Here is a 10,473-nt window from a genome sequence, read left to right on the forward strand (position 1 = left end):
TCACTAGACAGTGTAACAAAAAAAACCACATTTGGTCGATCGTTCATGGTACAACAAAATGCTAGAAAATCTGTGAAGAGCAGCATGAAAAGGACAGGAATTTACACAAAAAATCCAACACAACCCAGAACCTCGCCTCTTACATCCACGGTTGCCCCCTCACAGCTACTCTTGCCCTCAGAATTATGCAGGTGGGAAAAACACTCCTCTCGCACCAATGGATGCCCCTAATGTCAAAGATCGTCGATTGATGCAACACAAACAATTCTCCCGGTAGTCCACTAGCAGGTACTAAAGAGCACTGCAACATTCTCATAAGACAACTACTCTGAAATACCACAGGTTTCACAGTTTTAGCAAAAGTTAACAGAATAGCTACGAGACACAGACTAGCAATTCCCGAAATCTGCTTCCCAGTAACATTTCTCAAACATAGTAAAACGACTGCCTTCAGCCAACCTTAAATCTGGCAACAGTTCATACCGTATCTAGAGATAAAATGCTATGTTGAGAAAAATCTCAACTCAGTATAACACCACAGCTATTGACCATCAGGTTATCATTCATAATTTCCACTTTTCACTCATTCAAAATGATAATTAATTGCAAGCTTTTGGTATGACTTTCACCATGTACATAAACTTAGTCTAGTACCAACTGCCGGTATTTAAATCACTATAAGGATCATAATTATAGAATACTATTAAACAAGAATGACTACAGTAGCATGTGCCTTTGCGGTTTGATAGCTTGCTCTGTTATGCTAAAAGGCAATGACAATCCAGTGGTCTTGCGCATCTTTGTTCACTGTTAGAAAATTTGGAACATGGAGCAAAGCAAGTAAAAACATATGAGAGTTGATTAAAGAGTGAATTAGATACGTGGGATAAACCAAGCACAGACAAGGTTATAAACATAATAAAGGCTAGATTACGCAAGTGAAAATGGCTTCACAATATGAATTAATGCAAACCATTACATCAATTCAAAGTTAATTTCAGTGCTCCCGTAATTAGACAATATGCCACAAACTACATTTAGATAATTAACTATCAGTTACAACAACACAATAGAACCTGCTAAAACAATTACCAAAAAAAAAAAGAACAGGGATTTACAACACAGCCTCCAACAGATCTAAGCTCGAGCACCTAATGCTTGCCATCTTCGATGGCTTTATCTACAATAACTTTGACTTTCTTGTATTCGAAATCCACTGGGGGGACAGAACACTCTTCTGGCACGACAGGGCGCCTATTGCCAAAAATGGTCCAAAGATACAACACCATGAACGCCCCCACTGCTCCACAAGCAGTACCAAAGATCATTGCAGTAAGCATTTTTAAAATACAACCACTCTTCTTCTGAACCACCATTGGTTTCTCATGTTTAGCAAAATCCTGAGGGTCCAGTGGCTGAGAATGCATCCAAAGCGGGACTCGCCGTAGCTTAAAGTTCCATGAATGGAGGAAACATGTCTGGGAAGAATTACCATTTGATGAGGTCAAGCCTATCAACACTTTCTCATCATTCCACATTTTTGACAGGTCAATTGGGTGAGAGATCAATGGGTCAATTGGCTTTATATCACCAGAATGACTCAATCTAACCTCTAATCTTTTTGAACCAGCTTCATAATCAATCCAAGAATGCAATCTTTTTCCACTATTCAACACCATATTATTAGATGAAACGTTTCTCACTTTAACTGATACAAAACCACCCACATCAATTCCCACATGGTTATCATTCAAATCACCAAACTTAGCATCCCTCATCGTATCAAATTCAACAGCAACAAATTTAGGACTACTTTTCTCGGGTCCTAAATAAAGCCCAAATGGGGTGTTATCAAACACACTTGCATTAAAACCACTAGGAACCACAACAAAAGCTAAACCATCTCCATTATCATGTGACATCAAGAATGAGAAATAAGTGGAAAAGGAAACCAAATTTCCAGGATTACCTTCAACAAGCTTGATGGGTTGCTTGTACATGACTCGTCCAGCACTTAAGCTCACAGGGCGAGTGAGTTGAAGAGAAGAACTATTACCAACAACCTTTGCATCACCATAAAGAGCAATGCTGAACTCAAAGTTTGGATCTTTATCAAAACTTCCAAATGAAAAGGAGTAACTTGAGACAGCATGTAGCATTTTCGAGTGGAAAATCATGAAAGTTAACACTGTTAAGCAGGTAGAAATGGAGAGCTTGGCCATGGCTAAAGTGGGTTTCCTAAGCTGAATCTGGGTTTGCTTGGAGTAAGATTTCTAGGGTTTGTGAGGTGAACCCATTTACAAGTAGGTGACTATTTTTTATTATTGTTGGTTGTTGTTGTTTGTAGAATGTAGAAACCAAAGAAGGGAAGTAAAGAATATGCGGAAGGTGGGCTTGGAGGTTGTGAAAATTAAATACGTTTACTCCCTTCTGAAACCCTCTGACTCACTTTCTCTGAGCGGATGCTGAGTGAGGAAACATTAAATTATTAATATTATAGAGTGTAGCTTATTTTGCATCCATACCCCTGGATTTAACTGAGTTTGCAAATGTATACGACATCTTTTTGGTTATTCGCATTCCCATCATTCAATGCAAGTTCTGACGGGCAATCAAATACCAATGGATGGATAAAAATCCGTACCATAATCACTTCTTTTTCATTGGGAGCATAATTCCTTCCTTTTAGTATTGGTACGAAGCAATAATGTCATAGGTTGCGTAAGATTCTACTACTATATCATTTATTAGTGTAGATCCTCCTCCTATGTCTAATGAATGGATGGATTAAAAACAAGTTTTAGAAAAATCAATAAAAAGTTTGGATTTCTTGCTACTCAATTCTAGTAATAATTATTACAACTTTCTAATCACAAAATTATAGACCTTTTAAAAGAAAAAAAATTAATAAACTAACTCTCTTTTTTTGTTGCTTTTTTTTTAGTTTTTAGTTTAACGTGGATGTCCGGGTCAGCTTGCGCGCACCTCGACTAATCCCACGGGCCCTGAAGTTAACGACCATGTAAGCCTCTAGTGGCCATCATATGAGCAACCACAGGGCTCGAACCTGAGATCACAAAGAGAGCAAACCTCTTGGTCCCAAGCTCTTACCACTGGGCCACCACCTAGATAGTTTTTTTGTTGCTTTTAAAAATACTTTTAGATGCAAATCAAAACTAATTCTTTAAACTTATTAAAAATAACTTAATTCATGCTATGATAATGAAATGGGATAATTGTAAAAAATCTCTATAGTTTGATTTTGAATTTTTTTTTCTTTGTTTTTTTAAATTATATTTTTCATCATGTAGTTTATATGTTCAATAAGAGTTTGCATGCTTGACAATATGTTTTATTTGATTTTTTTGTTTAATTTAGGATGTAAAATGTAATTTATAAAAATATAGAAAAAAAAAATGAAGTTTAGATCAAACTATTAAAGGGTTTTTGTAATTATCTCTAATGAAATTAAAAAAAAAATACTACATTCCATCGTATAAAGTAAAATAAGAAATCCTACATCTTAACAACCAACAAATACAAAGCCAAATTAAATAGGGCTTGTTTGACATTGTAATAATATTATTTTTTAAAGTATTTTTTTAATTGTAAATACTTTAAAAAAAAATATTTTTTTATTTTTTAAAATTTATTTTTGACATCAACACACTATAATATAGTTTTAAAACCTGGGGCGGCTAGACTGGTAAATCCAGGACCCGGCTGACCCCGGGTTGAAATCGGATCAGGTTTAAGAAAAAATAAGAAAAGTAAAAAACCCGAGTGACCTGGTGGGTTGACCCAGCAAGACCCGGTAAAAAACCATGTTGTAACCCCTTGATTATTTATTTATTTATTTTTAACCAAAACAATGTTGTTTTGATTTATTAAAAAATTATGGTTGATCCGGTGATTCAAGATTTAAGCCGGGTCGACCATCAGACTGGATTTAAAAACTATACACTAAAATGATATGTTTTAGTATGAAAATAAATAAATAAAATTCTTGAAAATAAAATCAAATATGTTTAAAAGTACACGAATTGTTGGCACGTAGACAGAACTCTAATGAGATCAGAGATGAAATTAATGAGAAACAGAGGTGGGCATTCGTAAATAAAATAACTAAAGTAAGGAATCCAGTTGTCAAACACCTTAATTAATTAAAGGATAGACTTCAACTGTACTCTCAAGTGCTTCCACGCACTTTTGTCTTTCCTTGAACTGACTTCCTAAAGAGCACCTGGACCGACCGGCTAGCGAGTTGCTTACACCTTACCCTGTTTCTCTTCTGAAGCAAAACCCACTTCTTTATTTCTACGAGTCCTTTCCTTTTCCTTTTTGAATATCTCTCTTCTTTTTTTATATTTTTATTTCTTGTTGATAAAAGGCCAAGAATAAGAAAATAAAAAAGGCCAAGGATTCCCCATCTCACAGGACCACTAACCTGCGCAGTGGGTGGTGATACATCAACCTCGTTGGCTTTAATCCGACATGTACAAACACACCTAGAATGAGAGAAAAGATAATGGGTAGTGGCTGCTTTAGCAAACTCTTTTCAGGCAAAAACTAATATGCGCGTGCTCCATTGTCTTCTTGGTAAAAAATAAAGTAGGAAAGAGCCACTTAGTAGAGGAATATACAGTCCAAATACCATTAAACTAAGTGGTTCTGCTTGGAGAACCTTCGGCTATGGCTGTTGTCTATCTTTGAAGATAGTTTTTGTGTGTGTGTGTGTGTGTGTGTGTGTGTGTTGTTCTTACTGTACATCCTCACTAGCTTGGACAAAGCACTCAATTCACCGTAAAAAGGCTTGGCCTTATATTATGGCTTGTTTGGCGAAGGGCCATGCACTCTCCTCTGTTGGAATAAAGTTGATGCTGAGATGCCATTTATCACGACTCCAGTGCTTGTGGGTCACCTTTTGATGGGTGAAATTCTCTATGTGTACGTTTAAGATTGGCTAGCTACATGGGAATATATATATATATATATATATATATATATATATATATATATATATATATGAGAACCATTACCTAGCTCATGCAGTTTCCGTTACCATTAAAAGACTTGCTAGCAGGTATTTTCCAGTCTACGCTAAACTATTGGTATTTCCTCAATGAACATGAAGGAATTTTCCAAACATATAATAACGTATCTATTCATGAATGATGCAGAGCTGTTTTTTTGAAATTTTAGCTAATATTTTAAGATTTTAACTGAGTAGATTTTTGCTTTTTCATGTAACCAGAGTCATTGTGTTATAATGGACCTTGTAGAATTGTTTCCAAGGACTTGTAAATAAATAATTGTAAAATAGGTCGGCTGAATAGTAGAATTTCCTGTTGAGCCATAGAAAATCCGATTGAATCTACCGTGGAGCCACCACTATAGTTTCATTGCTCATTTCATGGCCATTTTACATCAATGATGTATCACCATGGTGAGTTTGTGAGCGCGTTGAAATTATATTTTTTAAAAATTAATTTTTTTATAATTTTAGATTATTTTAATGTATTGATATTAAAAATAATTTTTAAAAAATAAAAATATATATTATTTTAATAAATTAAAAAACAAACAAATATTTTAAACCCCAATCACTTTTACATTTTCAAACATACTCTAACGATGCAATTTCTCCCCAGCGTAGTTTACATGTAACATCACGTTCGTAACTTTCTTTTAAAGTATAGTGCGGTAGATATTTGAATAAAGGCGGGGATGGACTGAGGCAAAAGGGAATTACGAAGCAGAGCTTGTTCTGCTTCCTTGTCTATTTGGATGTCAGCAGAGGTTAATTTTTAATATATTTTTTTACTTTTAATATTAATATTAATATATTAAAATAATATTAATTTAAATTATTTTAAAAATAAATTTTAAAAAATTCAATTCATCTGCATTTTCGAATGACACTTAATGGATGCAAAATGAAGACAAGCTGGAACTCTCATTGTACAACATTGATTTTTATGTCTCTTTGTTTCTGTTTTTTAAAAATATCTTTTTTAAAAATATATTTTTTTTAAATTAATATTTTTTTGATATTTTTAGATCATATGTGCTGATATTAAAGATAATTTTTTAAAAAATAAAAAAATATTATTTTGATACATTTCTGTATGAAAAACAATTGTAATAATACTTTTAAATGTATTAAGTGTTTGGTATTGAAGTCAAAACGTTATTTATTAAAAAAAATAGTTTTTTTATTATTTTAATATATTAATGTGAAAAATAAATTTTAAAAAATATAAAATATATTAATTTTTATAAAAGAAATTATTTTAAAAATCAATTTCTACGCTGCTCTCGTCCCATCATGCACTTCACTTCATCGTAAAGCAGACAAAATTTAAAACCATAGCACGTGACCTTTGCTTGAACACTAAAGTAGAGACATGGGACCACTTGACCTCGACCTCGTGACTCTTATGAATAATGACCCAGGGACTAATATTGAAAGCTACAAGCTTCGGTTGGTAGCCATGGACCCTTAGCCCTTAGGTTCAACTCAGTCTTTGATTATAGATCCATGGTTAGATGACTACTTTTCAACACGCAAGAGAAGTTTTAGTCGTTGATTTTAGATCGAAAACAGACATACTAGTGTTGTTTCAGACAACGACATATCATTTGGAGATTTAGATCAGCTTGAATTCACCTGTAAAATATACTTTCTAGATCATGGTTCCAACTTAATTTGATTACTTCGCTTTTTTTAAGCTATCTTTCATTTAATTATATAATATAATAAAGATAGATAGGTGTTAGTAGAAAAGTCACCAAATATTTTAAATATATATATATATATAATTGGTTGCATTAAAAAATGTAAGCTAAAAACAAACAACTATAATCTTATTAGAAAACAAATAAAATTTTTAATGGAATTTAATAAAATAATAACTTAAATATATTTTAAGTTAGTTTGAGAAATTAATAAAGTGGTATATATAAATAGTTATTTAATATAAAATCAAATAAACATAGGATGAAGAGAAAAAAAGAGATCGGAAGGTAAGCTTAGTAGGCTCAACACTTTTGACCCATCAAAATTTAGGGCTGACATGTGGGTTTGATGGGATAAATTAACATGCCTAAGCCTAAATATTTTAAATTATCTAAATAGATAAATGGATGGACAACCCATTATTTACTCATTTTTTTAAAAAAAAATAGATGAAGTTTCGTTTGTAGAGTCAGGCGATATGTTGTCTATAGAGGTAAAAGAAATATCGGCTACAAACCTAGTTTCTAACCACCAGCGGTTGTTGAAAAATTGGAGTGGTTGGATTTTTGTCCAAAAAAACCTAATTTTCAATTCATTTTCACTTAGAGAAAAAAAAAAACTCTTATAATTCTAAGAAACTTATCCCTCAAGTAAAAAAAAAAAACAAGATCAAATATAAAAAACTCTCTCAACCATGATTTAATTTTTTTAGTGATATTGAACCCTCAAACACCTTAATGGCACTCATCTTGTTAAGAAATTAATGCTTGCACACCAAGTTTGGCAATCTTTTTAAACAAAATTGAATCAACTAACCTATTCCTCTTTTTCATCATTTATCAACGACTCTCTTTCTTCTCTCTCAAGTCTAGGGACTAAAAGACAGAGAAAAAAAATTTATGTATCAAAATGTAAAAACCTTTTAAAGTAGGGATTAAAAATGAAAAAAAAAATCAAGGACAAAAAATGTACCTAACCATAGTAAAACAAAAAAACAAGCCTAGAAATTTTTCCCGATGTTTATTTTGATTCTTGGAGTTTTAATTATGTATAATCAAGAAAATTGTTTTTTATTTTTTCAAATCGAGCATCAATTCAATACCACAAATCATCAATCATTACCTTGAATTAACTAAATGTAAAAAGATCTTAATTTTGTACCAAAATAAATAAATAAAACAGTGTCGTGGTCTATAATGCAATGTGAGAATGTCTATAGTAAAAATGACATGCCCTGTAGTTTTTTTTAATTCTAATTCTAATTCTAATTTAAATAGATGACCATATATTTCTTGTTTAAAATTTAAATTCAAACCAGCTCCTTCCTTTTTAGAAATTTTGGAAAAGTCATCCATTAACATTTTTTAAAATTTGGATTCCCCAACTCTTTTATTGTTTTGTTAGAATGCATGGTTTTCTTGTAAATTTCAGTTGGGGACAAATCAAACAAAAATTGAACTGTATAAGTTTTCCATATAACAATATTATGTCCTACCTAGTTTCTTTTTTTTTTAGTTTAACATGGGTGTTCGAGTCAACTTGCGCTCACCTCGACTAATCACACGGGCCCTGAAGTTAACGACCATATAAGTCTCCAATAGTCATCATATGAGTAACCACAAGGCTCGAATATAAGATCACAAAGGGAGCACACCTCTTAGTCCCAAACTCTTACCACTTGGCCACTATCTAGATGGTTTATCTAGTTTCATAAGGTGTGTTTGGTATTGCGGGTGCTGTTGTGGTTGTGGTTTAAAAAAGTTGTTTTTATAAAAAGTACTTTTAGTTGAAGTTGATTTGGAAAAATATATGCTTGGTTAAAATTATGATTAAAATTGAGGTTGACAAAAAAATAGTTTAATGTGTTTAGTTAAGAATGCTTTTGAAATTGAGGTTATAAAATAATTTTAAAAAATATATATTAATATTGATGGTTTTTAATTTAAATATTATAGATTTAACTATTACTATTATATCATGAAATAAATAATAATTTATATAAAATATTTTTTTCTATCTACAATTTCATCACGTATGAAATACATCCGACAAGAACTATATTTTTCACAAATTTCTTAAGAGCGCAGCAACATCAGATAAAATATAATCAGAAATAAATTTGGGATTGCGATCAAATTTTGCAAATACTAGATCATCAAGTGATCTTCGTCTAATTTATGTAGTGTCATTAAATAATGTTTAACACTGGTTTTTTTAATAAAACACAATTAAAAATATATTTTTTTATTTTGTTGGGTTGGACCCGGTTCAATAGCTTCGAATCGGACTGGTCCGACCGGAACAGTGGAGCATGCTCCACTGTTCAAGGAATAAAAAAAAATAAAACCCATGAACAGTAGAACATGTTCCACTGTTTATCCTAGCTGCTTCTTGGAAACCTGTGGCACATCAAAGTTACAAGTGGATTTCACAAAAAAAAACCTGATATTTTTATTTTACCAAATATTAATAGTTGTGATTATGGATGAACCTCACATAACATCAAACACCCACTTTGAAGTGAAGGCACTCATGACTCGGGAGTTCCTCTATTATTTTCAGGCAGTTTATAGCTACTACAGAGTGTTGTTGTTATTCAATTATTCATCAATCATGCAAAATTAGTTTTTTTTTATTACATAAATGATAAGGCAAAAACACAAAATCCCTTACGAATAGGCATGAAAATTCAATGACATAATTACTATTTCGAATGTTAAGGTGTTTTTTTTTTCCGGTGTATATATAAACAAAGATTCCATTAAGATGTCAAATCAAGAACACTATGCAGAAAACAATTATTGGATAAACTTTCTGCTGGTTTGTGTGAATCCTGATTGCAAGTCCTTTTTTTTTTTTTGGGGGGGGGGGTGGGGTTCTTTTTTCTTACCTAATAAGTCTCAAAAGTTCAAGTTTTCTGGCAACAGTAAACCGGGTTAAATAATAAGTATCAATAATTTCATTTTTATTTTCTAAGCAAGATAATTAACCAAGATAATTAATAGCTTATACTTATAAATTAAGGGTGATAAATTAAGGTAACTTGTGATTAATATCTAAAAAAAAATTCTTTTTGATAGAAACATTGATTCTCTTATACTTAAACAAATAAATATATATTTTTTTAAAATACAATAATATTATAGAAAGAAATTTAACATATTTTTGTTCAATTCCTTCCCGAACAACATCATTTAAAGGATCATGAGCCTTTCCTTGGCTGGTTAATGAGCTTTATAGATTGAATTGCTAAAAGTGGCTGCTGAACTAAGGGTTTTACGAGTACCTTCAAAACAAGTCTCCTAATAGGCTAGGAGGAACTTTCGATGCTTCTGTTAGAACTAGTGAAGGTGAAGGAAGACATGCGAGGTTCTGTGTGTGTATGTGTTTGCAAGAAAAATACAAGAGATGATGTGAGATTGAATGAGAAAGTACAAGCCCCTCTCTTTCTATGTTTATGGAAGAGTAAATGAGCATAGAGCTTGTTCTTACTTGTTTAGTCATGGGTTTTTATATATCCATGAATCATGTGAATTTATTTGTTATTTAATCATACAGTATGACTGCCTTTATTATGGATGGTCGCACTGTCATGTAAAACGACGCGTTTAGGTTGGCAGCCCTGGCACGAGTGTATTTTAACACAATATTTATGTGTTTCGTGGCGATGAGTAGTCATGTTAGCATTAAAAAAGAATTGCATGAAACATGCGAAAATAAGAGGATTGATGGGC

The 10,473-nt window shown here is 32.1% G+C and overlaps 1 protein-coding gene across 1 annotated transcript; it reads right to left on the reverse strand.

Moving 5' to 3' along the window:
- Positions 1-930: 930 nt before the first annotated feature.
- Positions 931-2,472, reverse strand: LOC133687869 (L-type lectin-domain containing receptor kinase VIII.1). Its single transcript, XM_062107204.1, has one exon. It carries the CDS (start codon positions 2,220-2,222, stop codon positions 1,152-1,154), a length of 1,071 nt encoding a protein of 356 aa, XP_061963188.1. The 5' UTR covers positions 2,223-2,472; the 3' UTR covers positions 931-1,151.
- Positions 2,473-10,473: the final 8,001 nt, after the last annotated feature.

Source organism: Populus nigra, chromosome 3, assembly GCF_951802175.1.
Source record: "Populus nigra chromosome 3, ddPopNigr1.1, whole genome shotgun sequence".
Taxonomy (NCBI): Eukaryota; Viridiplantae; Streptophyta; class Magnoliopsida; order Malpighiales; family Salicaceae; genus Populus; species Populus nigra.

Coding starts and splice junctions, on each gene's coding strand:
- LOC133687869 (XM_062107204.1), bottom strand. CDS start 2,222: ATGGCCAAGCTCTCCATTTCTACCTGCTTAACAGTGTTAACTTTCATG.